This window comes from Anticarsia gemmatalis, chromosome 5 (assembly GCF_050436995.1).
Source record: "Anticarsia gemmatalis isolate Benzon Research Colony breed Stoneville strain chromosome 5, ilAntGemm2 primary, whole genome shotgun sequence".
Classification (NCBI taxonomy): Eukaryota; Metazoa; Arthropoda; class Insecta; order Lepidoptera; family Erebidae; genus Anticarsia; species Anticarsia gemmatalis.
The window spans coordinates 7996275-8017077 of NC_134749.1; the positions used below are offsets into that span (position 1 = coordinate 7996275).

Consider the following 20803-nt stretch of genomic DNA (forward strand, 5'->3'; position numbering starts at 1 on the left):
AATATAACATGAAAACGGTGTAGGTGTTGCAAACATCGCATTATTTCTATAAAATATGAGCCTAATAAATATGGGGATAATAAATCATGGTGGAGTAACAAAATCTTTGTCAACAATCGCGCGGATGATATCGTTCGCACTTACGACTAACTGCATCGTTGACGTTTATGGGAATAGTCCTGCTTGTTGTTTATGTTATCTCTTCAGTGATTAATGTTTTCATTTACATTTTCACATTCATTGTCTCAAGTCGTCTGCGTAATTTACAATCAAATATTCTAATGAATATACAATTTCTTCGCTCCATACAAAAAAGTTACAACTTGACCAACAATATGAAACCTATTGGAACAAACCCAATCGTTTTGGGAAAGCTCTACAACGACGAATTTAAAAAGTGATGCCGCTGGTCCTCTGAAAAAAATATATAATTTATCTTTTATGAAAGAATCTGTATTCTATCTAACGGTCGGTTTTGTGGCGAAAGCAGTAAAACATAGGTTTATGTGCGTGCCTTGCTTGCGTTCCTTTGTCAGTAAAAAATAACCCTACCGAGGGTTTCTTCGTTTCGAAAAATGAGGTAAAGTAAACCGTTAATGTTGAACACGTTGACCACCTTCTGGTAATATTATATTAATGAGTGGTACGCGTGTTGTGGAATTATTAATTCGTGGCGGATGCGGCCCGGGCCGACGGTCGCGGCTCGCGCCTGCCGTGTTCGCCGGAATTAAGAGAATGTCACTCGCTTATTCACACATTTTGGAAACTTTTAATGCGTTATATTGTAATATATTTAAGTTAGTTTTGTAAACTTTATGAATATATTATGGACTATATTTTCATTGTACTTAAACTAAGCTGAAGGGTAGCTCGGCTATTATATTATTATAAAACAACTCGGTGGATACTTAGAAACCTAAATACATAAACACGTAACCTAACTTTGGGCTGTAACATAATAGATGGGCTAGTTAAGGTATAGAAAACAAATTGAAGTTAGATAGTTGAGGCCAAAGTTTCTTAATAGTGTCTGCCTTATGATTTATTATTATTGTTCAAATAAAACATTGCTTACGACGTTTGACTTTAAAAGTTGCCATTACACATAATGTTATAATCTATGTAAACCGCTATAGTACAAGTTAATTAAATTGTTGACACCTAGGTGCATATTTTGCGTGGGTGTCGGGTAATTCCTTCTATAAACGAGGCTTACGGCGCATTATGGTGGCTATACGACCCCTTGTGTCATACATTTCATACACAACCTTTTATTTGCGGGAAAGAGGTTTATTTATTCGGGATTTTTGGAACAAGATGGGCGAGTAGCGGCGTAATGAAATTTTCGACATGAAATAACACTGTTAAGGTTATGTCCATATAACGTTTGAATTAGTAAACAGATATGGACACATTATAAATTAAGTATTTTATACATAGGTACAATAGATGATGCTTTAGGTTTTCTAAGAACGTTTTGAAAATATTTGAATTAAATCCATTCTGAAGATAGTTTGTATTCTATTAGACGCAAGTAATAATATTTTAAACGTTCTCTCATAAATTATTTATAACGATCTCACCGTCTGACTTATGTTAAATCAATATTATCTGCCGTAGGTGTAAGCTGGTAACAACCTACGCTGCCTTCTTTCCACTCGTTTAGCAGAGCGTGTAGGAATATCTTACGTAGGTACAAATATCAACTTTATTTTTATGCTTCTGAAGTTACAGGAAGGCTTGCCAAAGTCGTAAATAAGCTTAAATAAAAATACTCCTTATTTTTAGAACAAATGTAAATAAATCATTGATATCTCATAAAGAACTCAAATACGGTTCAAATAACATCCGCATAAATAAATACATTTATAACACAGGGAACGGAATATGAATTCTCAGAAAAATATCGCGGCTTTTCCCCTAGCCACAAAAGAAAGATCAACTTTTGATTGAAAGTTTTGATTTCCTTAATCTACCTTGGTTTTTATGTTGGTAAGTTTAATCATAATCCCTAAACTTTCATACAATGGGTTGCCTCCATACCTACAATACGAAATTGAATAAATATCTAAAATACTAGATATATGTTGTACTAAAAGGTATTAAGATAAGCGCGCTTATATTAATTTACTAAAAGGCTCAGCGCTATACTAAAAGGCAACACATCATGCAAATAATGTATTCATATACTCCGTTGTTAATACTTAATAACAGCTACGTCAAAAGGGAATTGAGTAATTAACAAATTTGCCCAATCCGTGACCGTGTGACGTGAATGTAGCACGGAACAGTCATCTGACAGCCCTAAAACGTGCGCAAACATTTCTCCATCACAGACCGCAACAGTGTACAGTCACACCGAACAATCGGAGAGATTCCTCTGCGGTATTACTATTCATTCTGGGCTAGACATGATTGCCATACGTAGTAACGTAGGGATGCCTTCGCCGTAGTGTAATACCGGGCTATAAGCCGTATCGCTTTGTCATCTTCCACGCTAGGAAACCCGCATGTATTCGTCGACTGTCTGTACAAATAGCTTTGTCATTAGGTGCTTTCTCATTTCAATTAGCAAATACTAAAATGATGATTCTGAGAATCCAATGGTGATATTCCTCTGGCACAGAGAGATAATGAGTTGCCAAAATAGCCGAGCGATCGCGATGCGAGTGACACAGTTTTGTTACGCGGCCAAGAACGGTGCTAAATGTCGGTCAAGTTTGGAGTATGTTTAATCATTGTACCGTAAACATTATGATATTATGAACTTGACATTACAGTATCAATACAATGTGTGATTGTAGATTCCGATACTTGAAAACAAATGATAATAATTTAGTAAATAATACTTTAATTTAATAAATAATACTTGAGACTTTGCATACCAAAATACTATTTATGTCTCTAATACATGATTCTTGACAGTGCTTGTCTGTGAAATTGCTTGGCTAAGATGGAAATCTAGCATCATTGTATGAATTCGCCCATGGATCAATGCAGGTTCAATAGACTCGAAACATGTTGAATGGAAACCGTACCCTCCTAGCCGATGAAAGCTTTTGAGATCAATGTTCTCTTTAAACAAAACGGTCCATCGATGTACATACCCGATATAAATCTGTGCATTTTTGTAAAGCTATCGTACTAGCACCTTGTATACTAATACCGAGGACTTTGCACATGCTGGTCGGTAAAAATAAATTAAAAGCAAGTTTTTCGTTACCATAATGTTTGCATTCACTGATAGGTTTGAGATTAGCAGCGACTAAAGGCCATACGAAAAATTTAATATAAAATATTCTTCAACTGCACTGAATAACCCAAGAGTTCACGAACTCTGTAAAGGCAGAATTTACATCTTAAATTAATTTTGCATAAATTATATTATTTAATAATTAATTTAGAAACGTCTGGGGAGTCGATTATGATAAATTGAATGAAAACTAATTCTAGTTCGCACAAGTGTAATTAAATATCAATCTAAATATAATTTATGCCTGTACGAAGTCTACGAAGGGCAAACTTTTCTCTTGAGGAGAACATACCAATATGAAAATGTAAATACTAAGCAACTATTGCGCGATTTGATTGTCACGTTTTAAATGCAGAAAGCAAGTAGTACCACGACAAGACATATATAAGACATATTGTATGGCAGCAATTAAAGTAAAGGAAAGTGGTATTTACAGACATAATGTAACCCGTTCCGAATACTATATCCGTTGATTACTATTACATGCTCTAGACGGCCACAACAATACCAACTCCTGATAGACTAATCTCAACGCGGAAATGGTAATATAATTGATTGCGGTTAATCCGAAGGCTCCTGGTCAATGGATGGTAGATACGCATCGCACCCAATTTATGGACGTACACACAAGCACAACTATGTATATGATATAAGCCTTCTATCCTCCCAATTTCGGCGAATATGTTAAGGGCCTGTAAGGGGAAAAAGAATATTGCTACTGTAATTACCTTCTATAAAATTTTCTTGCAACTGCAACAGTAATTTTATGATACTTGGGTAGAAAAGCGCGCTCCAAGGCACTTTCTTTGCTTTTCCAGCGAAGTATGAAAGTGTCCGCAGACACATTATACCGATGAGTTATGGCACATAGCGCACTTTACCCGTTGAGTTACGAACACCTATTATTCTTTTCTCACGCACGGCTTTAATAAATAAGGGCAATTTTTCAAATAGAGTTAACAAACATTCATTTCGGTCGAAGGGTGCCATAGCAGACACCGAGTCTCATCGGTATTACTGACCGTCATATAAATTTTCATTAGTGAGGCACGCTGGGAATTCCTTCATTCGTAATAAACACACGCTACGTGGGCATATTTTTCCACTCTTAGGAATGTACCCCCTTAGGAATCTAAATTGAGGTAACTCGAACATAAATGTTGGTTGACATTCCTAAAAGGACTTGGTCGCGTAAAGTCGGCAAATACATATGTGAACATTCCCGCTAAGAGCACTGGAGACGGCCTAACGGTGCTTCAATGTTTCCTACCACGTTTGAACCGAGTTGAAAGCTCGCAAGCTCACCCATAGTTTAACTGAAGACGATACCTTTATAACACTAACAAACCTTAATCTTATTATTTACAAGATTCATTGCATCAGTTCACTTTACGTTCCTCAAGATACTTTAAACTAATGTCCATCATTGTCGTTAGTTAGCTTATCCGACAGAGTTAACTAGGATACTAACGACGTGCATTCATTGTCTCGTGTCTGTTATAGTCTCTACGTCTCTCGTCTAATCGTCCAGACGATTTGTATAAACGCGCTGACCATCTGTTGCAATCACACTGACTTTATTATCGCCCAACAACCAGTGTATGTACTTTGGTATTCCGTCTTAACAAGTCTTGTTACCTAAAAATATGAAGAACTGACTTAATTTGTTATTTTTAACATATTTTATCAGTAATTGAAGGATTTAATTAATTAATTATTAAAACCTGGTGAGTAAAGCAACATTTTTTTTAGATATAGTGTTTATTTCTGGTATTAAGGAAATGAAAATGTTTATCATGAATATCAAATATTGCAATATCGCTAAGTTGAATTTAAAATCACGTTTTCCTCAATATTTCTATAACTCACAGGAAATAACCATTTCCAATCGCGGGAATGCTTTTCATAAAATTTGAAAAATGTAGCACATTGAAATGATTCTTGTGAAGCGAATATTTGTTTAAAAGCATTAACATACCTTTATCACTATTTCTCAGAGCTAAAGAAACCTTTTCCTTCGCAGTATAATTTTCATTCATTGTTCCGTATAAGAGAATAATTAATTTAACGTAAATCTTTTTTTAATGAAACAAAAATATATTGGAATCCTTTTCTTTGTGTAAAAACAATGTAGAAATAGATTTTTATTACATCATTATTTTACGTTATATATAAAATACACTTTTCATAAACATAACGATTCCGTATCATTTGAAGGCATGTTTTACCAAAAAAATACGACAAAGTTACAAAGTCACGCAAACAAAAGAAATTATTGAAAACAATCCTCTTTTGGGTCGGCCATAAGTATGTATTACATGATGTATGTTCTCATCGAATCGTTTTATTAAAAAATAAACGTGAACACAAAGGCAATTTGTGGGCGGGTTTGTTTTATAAAGAACAGCGATCAGACATTGTTAATGGACTCAGGAAAAAGAAATGTCAAAGCTTAGCAAATGTTATGTATTGTTGCTATTAAAGGCTCGATTTGTTTTAAGCTGCTCGGCCAAAATAGGGTCTGAACTAAATAAGTATGGGTTTATTTTTCATCAAATATATATACTTTTTCCGTGAATTATTCCATGGTATGTTTGAGATTATAGTTATTTGAGTTGAATGTGATTTTAACTTTAATTAATTTAAAATTTAAACAGATTTAAAACGTTATCAAGATATTTAAAATAAATAAACTCAAACTAAAATTAGGAACATACCTACATATTATTGAAGTAAGAAACTATACAAAATTTCACCAACTCGAGTACAAACCTTTAAAGATTTAATCGTAATAGGATTCATTGTAGCAAAAGATATATTATACTCGTATTACATTACATATCTTTTCACAAACATACAATGAAAATAAAGTCATAACTTTAAGTCAAGTCTATTCAGAAACATGTAAAGAAAAGTAGATATCCAACATTTTTATGACAGCAATAAAGATAGTTAATGTCTATACTACAGAATGCTGAGATATTAATAGTTGCACAGCGATGTTTAATGTTGACACATTATATTTAGTACTATTCCTTCTCGATTTACGGATTTGACATGTGTTTTTCACAGCCTATCACGCCATTGTGAAGATGGATCACATCCTAGATCAATTTAAATTGGAATGATAAAATACCGTCGCTAAATAACATTTCATTTTACGCACACACGTATAGGCCCATGAACTCATTTGTTATTCCCGTATTACGAATAGGAAAATAAAAAATACAGGTTGAAGTTATTGCAGTTCTACTGGAATACAAAGAGGACAGACCTAGCCATAAAAAATGCTAAATTATTCACTGAGCCCAACCCTCGGACCTACGATTTAAGATCGGAGAGAATGCATTTTTCATGTCAAAAGGATACGCCTAAATGTGTGGTATTTCCCGCAATTCGATCCTTCGGGAAAAGAGGTTAACTGTGTTTCTATTAAGGTTGAAGTGGACGGACATTGCCCGACATCCGTTTGTAAGTTTCAAGATAAATAAAACATTAAAACAACAAATTGAATTCAATTAGTCATTTCAGTTATAACCCAACTAATTTTATTACTCAGTATGTTTGAAAAGTGATGTACCTAATCCATTTGAACCGGTGTACAGTTAGTTAGAAAAATGTTTTGCATTTTAAAACAATACTCGGAACGCCGACGGGTGGCGACATGACAGAGCCGTGTGAGTGACAGTAGCGGGGATATATTGCAAAGAGTGAGTTTCGTACAAATGTCACTCACGCATCCACTCACAGAATCTCAGAGGGTTCCATGTTTCGATCGTGATAAGAATAGGTTAGTGCGCTGTATGACATTAGTATCCACTATCCGTCAATCTCATCCATATATAATGTTTTTTTCTGAATTACGCTGAATTATTTTTTTATATATCGAGCATATTATAACTGTTTAGACTCTCACTCACTCTCTTGCGTAGAGCGGATAAATTTCCTTGCACAATAATTAAATTAAAAAATATATACATTTTTATTACTTAAAAGTACCAGTGAGTGTTTGTAACTGTACTAAAATATATTGTATGTATGAAAAGTGCTTAGATGTCAAATGCAATAAAAGTATACTAGAAGTACGTAAATACTATTGTAATGTCAAGCTGGCACTATTTTTTTACAAGTTTGATAAGAATAATGAAATATTACAAGACGTGTAAGATAAATAACTTCAAGCAGTCATTATTAAGGGTGAGACAGTGATATGTTGCATGGGGTGGGTTTATTGCCTTGTACACGGGAAACCCCAACTAGCTATTGTATGTTCTTGCCAGGGAATCCTATGCTATTTTTGCAACCTTATTAATATTAACCCCGTATTTATAAACGGATGCAATTTTAACGACCACTTGAGTAAAAAAAGGTATAGAAGATGAATTTATTTTCAAACAAAAAAGTTATTATCTTTAAAAGGGCAAGAACAGCTATCCTTATCTCGAAACAAAGGCATTTGTTTCAAAGTTAATTGCCTTTATAAAAGTAGCTATTACGGCAATTTAAAGCTGGCTTTAGCTATGTTAGGATCTCGGTCCAATGTCTTAAGAGCACTACAACTAAAAGACTCCATTAGTTTGCAGTCTATCATTATAATCCCGTCTACATTAACATCTTTACGTAAACCTGATCGCAGCACAAAGCAAGAATAACGAGCACCAAAAAAAAAATAGCTTAAAAGTAATGCGTGAAAATGTCGTACCCCCGGTGTCTGAGTACATTTAGCAGTAGTTTATCTATTCAATTGCATTTTTTTTGTTTGAGTTTTAACGCTATTGTATAAACTACCGCTAAATGTACCTCAGAAACCAGGGGTAGAAAGATAAGTGGAATGTAAAATGATTATATTTTCACACTAAAATCCCAAGATTTTTTGCACATCAAAGTAATAAATATTAAAATACGAGTTCGTGTGCCTTGTCTGCATTTGAAGGTGAAATAAACTAGCAAATGCGATGGTACGTTTGCATTTTATGACTCACGTTAACTTACCTTTTATATGGGAAGAACATGTACATATCTTTTCTGTGTATTACCGATTTTTTGGTATCTTGCCGGCGCTGTTCACTGATTCAAAATGTTTTACGAATATTCAACTGTGTCCCAATTCTTACGTAAGGGAGATCAATGTGCTATACTGGGAAATAATGTATCGCCTTCTGTTCTGTTGCCTAATATTAGGATTTGCTCTGTAAAATTCGCCCAGACAAAGTTAGATTGACTTTTCAATGACCAAAAATAATATTATAAAGATTTACAGACTTTCAAGATTATTGCTTTATTAAATAGACAGATAATATAAAAAGATATAGATTTTTTTTTTCCCTTTGTTCAGAGCCAACAAAAAACATTTATGAAGACAGTAATGAAACTGTAAAATAACTCCAAATGCTACGTTCACTATAATTAATCGGGTTCAATGCCCTCAAATAAAAGCCGTGCACACAAACCATTTTTCATCAATCAACACCTCTGTCGATACATTAAACATTAACATTCGTACATTTACCTTCGGCCGTGAACAAAACATGAATGAACTGTTAATCGTCTATGTTCATGTATTTCACCACCCTACGTTTTGTGAACGATTTCAACACTGAGCTCTTTCAAACATTACATGTATTTAATAACCACATAAAATGTGAAAAGCCTTTGTGACTCTTAAATAAACATAAAAGTTACGTATTCGTTTTTCATTTCCTTCTAATATTTTACTTTATATTTTCTCATTATTTTTGCCTTTCCTTTTCTACAAACGATTAATATTTGATTAATCTATAAGACTGCGTTTACACAAGAGTAAGGACGGACGCTACATGTCGCTCAGTTTAATTTATAATTCTTATCATCCCCGCTTTGACTGTTTCTATTGAATTGCAGTGTAGACGAAAAGTGGATTGCATCTAATGTGATTGGTCGATTGCCGCACAACTCTCTGCTCTGTCTCGGGAAAATACAATTTTTATTTTTGATACTTAAAGTTTGATTTATAGAGTGAACAAATTGTCCGTAATAGGTATCGCAATTAGATAAAATAAATAGAAACAAGAATAGGGTGACTTGTCAATTTTTATCAGAACTTGTAAAGGTCATCATGACATCACAAAACTGTATATACTTCTATAAAGCCGATGATAAAATAAATGACGTACCTATAATAAAATTGTCAGCGTGATTAAGTGTAAAATCACATCGCCGTCTGACTGAAGCCGTAGCAACACAATCCTACGACTAACGTACTAAGAAGTCTGACTACACAATCAGGCTAAACCGAGTTATCCTATTTTCGTAGAATGATAATGCGCTTACAGCATTGTTCCCGCAAAGAATACTAGTAATATCATTTACGTGGAAGAGAATTTATAAAGATGCGGTACAACATTTTATTCAGCTAAAATTATGATGTGGTTGAAGGCTGCAAGCTTTATATAAAAGTCAAACCATTGTATTCTCGGTATAGAATAAAATTATGTCACAGATGGACATTTTATAATAACTTTGAACGTTTTTTTAGATCAATATATTATTATGAAGATCTGTGGTTGAATTTCATACTAAAGTTGATGAAAATGGCATAAACATAACTTTGAATATCTCATAAAATTTGACTTATTTTATCTACTTATCAGAGAAACAATTAATTAAATAAATACAGTATAGAAATGAGCATTTTCGTTACAACCACATATTTCCAACTGCTTATTTCATCAAACATTAAGGTCGTTGATCGACATTAGGCACAAACTGAATTATTCAAATTGATACGAGGAAGAATAATATGATACATTCTATAAACAATATAATAATATATTATACATATATTTATGGGACTTTCTATTACAGTTTAGATACTATCTTATCACATTTACCGATATTTTATTCAATAGAATAGTCTTTATATGTTTTAAAGTAAAAGATAATTTAAAAAAAATAACATTTAATAAAAAAGAGACATTTAATGTTGGCAAAAATATTGTAAGGCCATTATTAAGTTTACAATAAATAATATTCAAGATAGTCATATTTTTGTTTAGGTTAATCCTAAATTTCTTATACAATGAAACCAGTTTACATTGAAAACTGTTTCAAATTTAATTTTACAAAAGCTTATCAACGCAATAAAACCTTAATAAGTTTGTTTACCTGATGTTATCAAAAGTATTTTATTTCCAAACATCACGGACCGTTACTCAAAGGAAAATAATTTAATTCTTTCGGTCACTCGGCAAGATTAGATGCTTAAGCGTATATATGATTAAACGGGGAGTCTGATTTATTTTTGTAACATTCATTTACGACGGTCAAAACGGCTTCTTTTCTTTGCAATATAAATAAGTAATAGCGAGATTGGTACTTAGATATGATGACTTTAAATATACTTATAATTTGAGCTAATTACGGTAACTGTCAAGCTTTTTCAATCAGCCTCAGAGAGCAGGATCTCTACGACGACTAAATTCAAGTGACTCAACTTAGCAAAAGTCTTATAGAACTTCCTGAATGGCCCGAGTATCCGAAGTTCGACTGTAGAGCTCTTGAACGACTTAGGGGGCATGTACTATTGCTAGGATTCTACTCCAAAATTGTGAGTATACTTGGGAACATAAAGACCCCACTATAAAAATACATACAAACCTTTGTAGGAGAAAAAACATCGATTTACACAAATCTGGAAAAGAAACGGTTTTAAATTTTCTCTTTAATATAAACAACACTGTTCGTGCCATCATGTTATAACAATATGAAATGATCTATAAACGTATTAGTTACCTATCTAGGTCGGCAATCGACGGAAATCAGGAAACACATTACAAATGCAATCTAGCGTTCGCCTCTCATATCGGAAACCGATGTCCCGTAGGAAATGAGTTGCACCCCGCAATACCCTGCTTCCTCCACTAATGACTAACGACACTTGCTTTGCTTGTTCTATGTACACACGTTTTCTAGGTTAATTTTATGCGGAAAGCGCTCCTCTCTGCATTTTCCATTACGCCAAAAATAATGTCTAGAGTGTTAAATTGTTTCTCGGCGGCTTATTAGAAGTGAAAAACAATGTCCGCTATGATTACATTCCATCGTTTGTTCAAACAACGGCGGAGTCCGCCATTTATTTAAGTACAATAGATATCTTGTTACAATTTTGGCTCGAACTTGTTTGCCAATTAAACGAAGCATGTAAAAAAATCTCTCTTTACATTGTGAGTTGTGGTATTTACAGCAATAACCAAGAAGTAGGTGCTAAAAGGTTACAAACACATTTAGAAAAGCCCTTTGCTCTGTGTGGGCATTTTTCCTCATTATAATACAGGAGACATTTCAACGTTTACCTGTCTACCTTAAGGTTCCGAAATTAAAGTTTGGATGTCAGTCCGCAAGATTACTTGCAATCCTGAGGGATTGGGGCTGTAATCTGAGACCAATCTAATATAGTGACATAATAAGGAAAGATTTTCCAATGTATTAAAATATAGCCGTTACATTTTAACGCATCAGTAGAAACCGAAGATGGAAAATTAGATTAATAATAAAATCGGTAATTAGTTGTCTGCGCCAGAAGGTCATGGGTTTGATTCCCACGTGGAAAAATAATAACTGTGTGATCAACGAATAACTTGTTTAAATCTAATAAATGTATTTTGACAAAACTAAGTATGTCTTTAAAAACCTGGTTCAGTCACTTCATTAAAAATATAAAACTTTATGTGCAATCATATTTATTTACGTCTTTGTAAATACGCAAATTAGTTATATTTATTTTGTATTCACCGTTAATTTCATTCATCTTTACGCCAGCTGAGTCGCGTAATAGCGAACACATCTGCACAATCTATCTCACATTACGAGACTAATTACTGGACATACGTTTATTTACATTTAATAGCTTCCGTATATAAATCAACTCTTATTTTTAAAATGATTCAAGCTCCTCTCGCATCATGTTGGTATTTAGTAGACTATCTCAGCGTAACAGGATTATTGAACACGGACATACATTTCCCCTATTTTTTTAATTAACTGTATTTTCCTTTGATAGTCCTATCAAAGCAATACATTAATTTAAAAATATGCGGCACATTCCTTTCACATAATGAAAAATTCCCACGCCAGCATAACTGCGGACAAAACTAGTTACATCAAAGTGTATTTAATTTTCTTCGTTGCGTTACTGGCATTAATATTAACTACTTCCTATACCTATACAAACACGTCGGTGTCCAGTCGTGACAAATGACCTCGCGGTGAAAAAATAACATCCGCTGCAAATCGCCTCAAGGGCTCATGGATAATAATACAGACACTTATTTTCGTTCCCTACTAATGTAGGCGGCTGTTTAGAATATTAAAAAATGATAAAATAATTACTGCGTCGTATAATACCGTGATTTATTAACTGTTAATTTTGACAAATCAGTTTTATGGGATCGTTTCAATCGTTAACGGTAACACTGTTTCGTGTCACATTAGATGATATTCAAGATTTTAGATAGTTATTTTTTAAATTATTTTGCATTTATGGTGTTTCGAACACTGTACTGGAAGAATATTAGATTAAAAACCGTCACTTTAATATTTTAATGAGGTAAATATGACGCAAATCTGTTTGCGAACGAGAGTAAAAATAAAAAGTAAGAGCGATCTAATCGCGACCAGTTTCCTGTTACCGATAAAGTTCAAACACATTTTTTTACTTATAGCTTCATTCAAACGAATTTAACCTTCTTTTAAATTTCCAATTAATCATATAGTCGTCTTACATAAAGAGATTAAGAACAGAAATCTTAACTATGTCGTATTTTATTAATCAAAAGACAGCAAACATTGCTGTGCGTTATTTATTAGTGCCGTGGGCTTTCCCAGCGCGTGACGTCATTCTAGTCTGATAGATAACGACGCATTAACTTTAATCACTGTATCAATTTCTAAACTTGTAAAATAGTTCATACATAAAATGACAATTGAAGTTCTAGGCATTGAAGATGGTGTCACGTCAAAATGTTCCCGTTCTAATAACGAGATGCCGAGGCACCGTCCGCGCAGGCATCCCAGTTCACTTTGTACGGACCCTACTATAGTTTTATACAGGCACTTTTTTCAATAGAATGAAAAGTTATTACGATTTCAAAGGCTTTCCTCGCAAACAGATTAATATAACATATACTTTGTTATCAAGTTATACCTTTAAACAGAACTAGTGTAACTCAAAAATCCAAACTTTATTATCTACGATCTTTGTTTGACTTGCAATAAAAAACTGAAACAATAGTAAAGGTCTCTTTCCCCATAATTTAACTCAAAATTCCGTCCCGTTCAATAAACACTCGAAACTTTTGTAATAGAGAAGTTTTATACAGAGACTTTCGGTCCGCTCCTCGAAATTTTTCACAATACTAATGAGGAAAGGGTGGTCTCGTGACTTCCTATTGTGGAGAAGCACTCGACCTTTTCATCGCTACCGGATTCCTACCTAGCGCTGCACTATTCGTAGCAACTGCATACGACATTCAACAAAGTTTTATGAAATACCAAGGATTACTATATTGTTACGATTTGATATAATATACTGTATTGTTGCTACTTCCTTCAAAGCAATTTGAAAGGTTAGTGTGAACATAAGAATGTTCCTTAATATGGAATGTTTGAAATTTCCTTCTACTTAGTTGGGTAGATTTCCTTTTTCTTTAAATAGAGCTCGGCTCGAACACAAATGTGGGTAGAGAAGCCTTTTAACTTTTTTCAACAAGTCCTTTATACAACACCACTGTTTTTATTTTCTCTCCATTTGTACACTTTCAATTCTTCTGAGTTATTAACATAAAATGATATTTATAGAAGATATTTTTCATTCTGCATTGTTATTTGCAAAATCACTTAAACTGTTTTCATGTTAAAGTGCAAACTCATCCCCCTTTTTTATGAATCTCTAATTTTGCCTCCATTCATTCAATGACCTATTTTTGATCAAATACGAAATCTTCATTTTGTGCGGTCGACGAATTTAATTTGAATGAATTTCAGTTTATTTTGAGTGATGTCCCCAAAATAAAAGTTTATTTCAGTTCTATACGAATGTTATGATACTGTTTATAGTTTGTCGTGTTTATATTAGCTAACAGAGACACAACACGGATATTAGTTGATGTCTGTATTGTGTTTTATTCGGTCGCCTCAAAGCTTAAAAAATCTTTTTCCTAATAGACATTTGTAACTCGAAATGGAATTGTACGAATTTCGACAATGCTTGACCTTTCTATTGAGATACCAATCCTAATTCCATTAGCGTCATAATGTTATGACATTTATAAAGATGCTCAGTATATAAATTAAATATTTAAAATAATAATAAGTTAAATTGTCACATTTATCTAAATAAATATTATTTACTAAACTCCGTTGTTTGTAATACGATATGAAACCTTAATTGTTTCTAAAGTAATAAATATAAAGTTTTTTAATAACAAACACCTCCATTTATTTGAAAAACTAGTGTCACGTTTTATTTATTTTCAGCTGTAATAATATTTCAGAGAATAGCAAACACAAAAATACAAGAGGTATCATGTTCATTTGTTTGAGTGTGTACGCGGCTTGCGCTTTGTATTTTTCGCAGAATTCGTTACAAAAATGGCCAGTTTGTTTGAAAGCTATTCACTCTAGCACTTTCTGGTAACAAGTTTATAAGGTATACGTGAAATTCATTAACTATATAAAATGCCAAAGGTTAATTAGTTACAAAGGATTCCTCGGACAGTAAAAATACACATTCTTTTATTGCAATGCAAAAACAGGTGAAATACTAACACCGTCACACCCCATAATGTTCTAATAAAATTTTGTGAGACCGATGTATCGTTCATTTGAAACAATATGTCGGCCCTACGTGGGATATAGCGGCTCGGTCCTAAAACACCAACTGATAACAACATGCACGTAATAATGATAAATTCGCCGTATTTTTATGATATTTTTTATTTGTTTAGAGCTTTCCACGATCGTAAATATTCAATACATATTTTTATCAACAGGTATATTGCTGAACATCGCTATAAAGTGGCTTAAGTCAAATTTCATTTGTGGTTCTACTAAATTGAGCTAGAATTATCTAAACATTTAGTTCTAAATCCTGTATTATTAAACTTGATATAATTTATGAACAGGTTTCTATGAACCATATTGAATAAATATAATACAGCCATCTAAAATAAAGATCTATTTCAAAACCATGAGACGTTACACAGAACGTAAGATGAATGTCAATTGCATACATGGGTACTTAACTTTAAATCTCCGTATGTAGTTGGAAGTGCTTTATAGAATTGTGATCGGAAAATGTAGAAAATATATTCAAGAAACATTTTAAAATTGAGTGCAGCTTGCTCTGTATCGTATGTCAAGTGCAATTCTCTATCATAAAAAGATATTTGCTTTTATTGGTCCTTGACTCTTTTAAATTCATTTCTATCCTCACTTATTATTGTACTGCATTTTGCTGTCACTGTGCCATGAATAGGTACAGCAACACCGGTAAAAGAATTAAAATTGGCAATTTGCATAGAGACTTTAAATTAGAACTGTATGTGTTGAGACATCCAAATATTTTTGCAAAAATATTCGCACAGCTCCAATATTAGTCAGTAATCCGATATACCGAGTTATTTAAGTAAAAAACTATAATTATAAATAGCAATATATTGTATCTGTTATTTCACAAATTCGTCGTGTAGGCAAGAAGCCAAGCCGCATGCGTTGAACCCAGTAACCCAGTGAGAACAGGCTTAGTTACATCATTGACGGAAGAGAAAAAACTGTTTACCAAAATTACTCCGCCCATAAATATTTGTATATTTTTAAACACAAACCCACTGACGTGTGTTTGTGACACAGATGAAACAGTGGGCAAGTGGGATGTGAGTCTAAAAGAACTTCCTTGCATTCCGAGCAAATTGGCGGAATCCTTAAAAAAGGTCAAGAGTTTAACACTTGTAACGTACATACGTAAAGTTTATGTAAATGTATACAACAAAAAGTTCAAGTTGTGTTGTGTGTATGTTTTCATAAATATTATGAGGTTTTATTTCTAAGTTTCATCACGAAAACATCTTGTCCGCTTATAGTTTTATTTACTTTTAAGTTTATGGGAAGATGGTTATGACTATCGCCTGATTTTAAAGTGTAGCCAATTGTTACACTCAATAAAAAACAAAATTTCGTCTATTACATGCCAGGTATTGTGTACAACAATTCAGTTATGTAAGTAAATCGATAGAGGTATCTCAAAGTTTCAACTAAGTAGAGGTAGATGTACTACACGGTTAAACTTTATGCGGAAGTTGTATCGAAATTATTCGAGAATATTCGAGATCTACTCGGGTTACAGTAAACTAGTATATGTTACGTAATGAGCAGCTAATGTACCAGCGTAGCGTACAAGGGAGTGATGTGCGAATCACTGAACATAACAGTAAACAGAATGTTTAGTTCAATATGTACGTATTTAGCTTGTTTACTTTAAGCGTATAACCATGTGAAGCATAGGTCTAGTGCTTCATTATTGACGACTAAATATCAATCACCTACGCGATAACTTTGTTTACCCACGCTTACAACAAATCAACTCGCAATCAAATTGACGCTAAACACCGGTGGATATAAACGTTAATTTCATATCAGCCAGTCTTGATTACATTTACGACAATAAACCTAATTACTTATAAGTAAACTAATTATATTCATTAAAAAAGTTAAATACATACTCTGACCTCATTAAAGCTACAAAGATTTTCCTTATTAGCGTAAAGGAAAATTTAAATGAATCTGTATAGAATCGCCACGTTTGTGAAAATTTTTGAGAGCTACTCTTGTGCTTGGGAGGCTCTCAGCCATTGTGGCGACACTTGACCCGTTTGTCTCAGCCTAGTTTACACTTCAGCTAAACTATATGGAGTCACATCGACGTGCCCAACTACTGAACACTAATTGTTTGGAAACAAAACAAAAGTTTCCTGTGTTTCGGTAGTGTCTCATGTTATGTTTCCTTTATATACTGAGGTTACATAAATAATTATGTCGAAGTAAACTAGTACGGTGGGAAATTGTGCTTAGATTATTGATTTATAATGTGCATTTTGATCAATTGATACCGATTTATAGAGCTATATTTTTGTCAACAAAATGTGTAGGGCCGAAAAACAGATCACGATTAAAATTTCGTTAGTTCGTGCATATATTACGAGTCTGCGTTTGTTCACTGTCAACACTGCGTATACACTACACAGCCTGTTTGTGTTTACGTTCTATTTGTTTCAAATACAAGTTCGCATAAAACTGATCTCTTTGTTCCTTACTTTTCATACCATTTTATTATTTTTATCGTGTTTCCTCACTTATGTTACAACAATCATCTTCATCGAGCAATAAGAATTTATTTTTTGTTTAGGTTGAAGATTCGTTGTACGGAATTGGCAGACATTACACGAAGAAACCTCCTCACCCTCCTACTACTGCTATGGCTCAAGATCCCTCCCATAAAACATTCCTTATTCGTTCTTCAACTTACATTGTAGTACGCAAAAGGCAACTTAACTTTTAAAAACATTCCAATCCTCAATCGACGTACTCTTCGTAACTTGTTCTTTTTTTTTGTTTATCGTAACTATTTAAGAATAAGATTTGTCAAATAGTGTTCGTCCCTAGATTATAGTAGACAGTAAATCGACGCGCGTAAACCTCTTCGGAGGGCGCGAGGGGCCTGCGCGATGCGGTCTCGCCAGGGATGTACGTAATATATCCTGCGGATGAAGTAGTTTCCCTGACATACAGCTCGTATTCGCTGCCTCGGCAACGGCCGCGGCCTACGCTCGACATCATCTTCGGGCCGCCGCCGTCTGCGCCGTCGCGCGCGCACTCCCCGCCCCGCAACCCCACCCTCACCAGCGACCAAACTCACCTCAAAACGGCGCCCCCGGAGTCACCAGAGCGCGCGCCGGCCTCGCCGACGCCGTCGCTCGAGCGTCCAAAGCTGCGCGAGCGCACCAAAGCTAAGCTCCTCAAGAAGCTTGGTCGCCATGAGGACAATGAATTCGGCAAAATTGTTAGAACCCCCGCTCCTGATGAATTCGAACTGCCCGCTCCCCTTCCTACTCCGGCGTTCTCGAGGAAGAATATATTCGACCGTAACTTCGACGCACTATTCGAAGTTGCGAACTTACCGCAGTTCGGGGCACACATCCGAGTGACCACACCAGAGCCAGATCGACGACCTGATGTGTCGGCGGCGCACTTCCCTTCGGCGACGGAGTCCTCGCTGAGCCTCCTCCCTCCTCGCCCCCACTCCGAGCCGAGCTCCACGCCCCCGACCTCAGCTCGTACCTCAACGCCTTCGACGCCAACGCCTCTACGTTCGTCTCTTGAAGGTTCTGAATGAGAGTGGGATTTGGGTTTGTGAGCGCGTGGTCATCAACTAACTTCTACACATCCATTTAGCATGGTTACTTGGCAGAATAACAGCATAACGCTTTACTAGGCTCGTATCACGCCCATGAGGTTTTTTATAACGGTGTGAGGGTTTTTTTTATTAATACTCGTACCACCTCTTGTTGTCCTTAATTCCCGAATCGAATGTAAGTTTATTTATATTTGCAGGTCCGGCTCCAAATTCCAAAGCGAAGAAAGTAAGTTTCTTCCGTAAGTTGAGTCGAGCGAAGGAGGCGTCGCCTCACCGGTCTGGCGCCATGCAGCAACAACCTTCTGTGGAGATGGCACTGCGGGAGCTCAACCACCCAACACACAATGACCAACTGAAAAATCAACAGCAAGTGACTTTCAAGCTTGTAAAAACTGGTAAGTTGTATAATTTCAAATTAATTTCTTGTACAAAAAAATGTTATGAATTCCTGTTATTCGTTCTAAGCTGTACTAGGTTTTAATTAAATGGTAGAGCAGCTTGTCAGTTGAGCTTGACGTAGAGAAATGCTGAATGCACGTTGAATGTAGTTCAGGGCACTAAATAGACTACGTAGACGCAGATATGATATAACAGTATCGTGTAGTCGGATAACACAGTATTAATATCAATACAACACCGTAATGGGTTTGACCGTTAGGATGGATTATTTCACGAGATTTAGATCTGGACATAATAGGTGACCTAATAGTAAAGTAAATAAGTATATCTCTGAACACACCAAGTCATCTGATTCAAGATAATCAACTTCTACCACTGTGACTAGAAAACTGATAAATATACTATTTGCAAACATCATATCTTCGTAAAAATTATGAATTAAGCTACCACTACTGGAAACTGATACTGGTGTTCGTCACACAAATATTTTTCCTAGATGGGATTCGAACCGTTTCGATGCTACAGTTGAACTAAATTTTACAGTTAGTAGTAATTGGAATGTTCCCATCTCACTTGCCGGTATGGCTCATACATTGCCAGTTCGTGGAAACAAAGCCCTTTCCTTTGTTTTCTCGAACCCGGGAGGTTGCAACAAGCGTCCGGATTTTGTTTGCATTGCCCCGCAATTTGTTCTCCAAATCCCACAAAATCGATTCTCGCTAAGCTATCAAAGACCCACCTGGTATGTAGACGTATGAATGTTATACATTTTATTATACTAAACACGTAATAAAAGAATGTTTTATTATGATAACTTCACAGAGTCCGTGCAATTACCTACGTTCAGTCCAGTGAAGGGTCGTAAAATAAAATGAACGGTCTAACTTAGAGCTAAGCAGCAATGAACGCAGTTACGTAGGTACTTGTCGTTTTCAACCCGTTTCTTTTTTATTTCTCACTTCTAAATGGAACAATGTGACTATTTCACGAAGCACGGCATTCATACAAAGAAGCAACTATGAAACTACTGTATATAAAACGTCCAGTGTGGAAATGTAACATAGGAGCAGGTTACGCCGTCAACTGAAATCATTCGCAGGCACTCTCTTTGTGTTTTTTACGTGTTACTGAATCACGCAACTGCCCTCGACTTGATTGACATCCAGCCAAGGCTACAATGTACTCTTGACGTTTCAATTTATCCAACATTTTTATACGAACAACAGTTTTTACTTTTACTGTTTATTCAACGCATATACCTGCTCTTCTATAGTAACTGTTATAATATCATGTTACTATTATGACAATAATATTTTCCATTGTATTTTTCAAGACAGTCATTGCTAGATTACAAGGTAAAGGTCGACTAAAACGTCCGTGGGAAGAGTACAAGATTCTATTCTAAGCACGCGCCTATTTACCAAAATAAACATTTTCACTAATTAACAGAGTAGCTTGAAATACTCAAATTCTTTATGGAAAACTTTATATTCTACCCAATCTCCGAAGAGTTGTTGAGCTAAAGTACGTTTATGTTTCCTGGGAGAGTGTGTCTCGAATTTGAAATACGTCATTAAAGGAACGTCGGTAAAGCTTTGACAGGTTAATAGCTACATTTCGTAAATACAAGATGAATGAGAAAATATTCTCATAAATCAAGCGACGAACTCGGAGGAAAGCGCCGTAGATATTCGTGCTTTATAACC

The 20803-nt window shown here is 34.8% G+C and overlaps 1 protein-coding gene across 14 annotated transcripts in view; it reads left to right on the forward strand.

Annotated features, from left to right (window-relative positions):
- The window catches only part of Stacl (SH3 and cysteine-rich domain-containing protein), a 137507-nt gene that overhangs the window by 15742 nt on the left and 100962 nt on the right, over positions 1-20803 (forward strand). For 13 of the 14 annotated variants that reach the window (XM_076114553.1, XM_076114557.1, XM_076114556.1 and 10 more), the window contains exons 2-3: positions 17691-18666; positions 18896-19093. In XM_076114553.1, coding sequence (XP_075970668.1) covers positions 18027-18666; positions 18896-19093 — 838 coding nt within the window. In that variant the 5' untranslated portion in view covers positions 17691-18026. The remainder of the gene's footprint in view (positions 1-17690; positions 18667-18895; positions 19094-20803) is intronic. The other variant, XM_076114568.1, reaches the window with a different exon arrangement.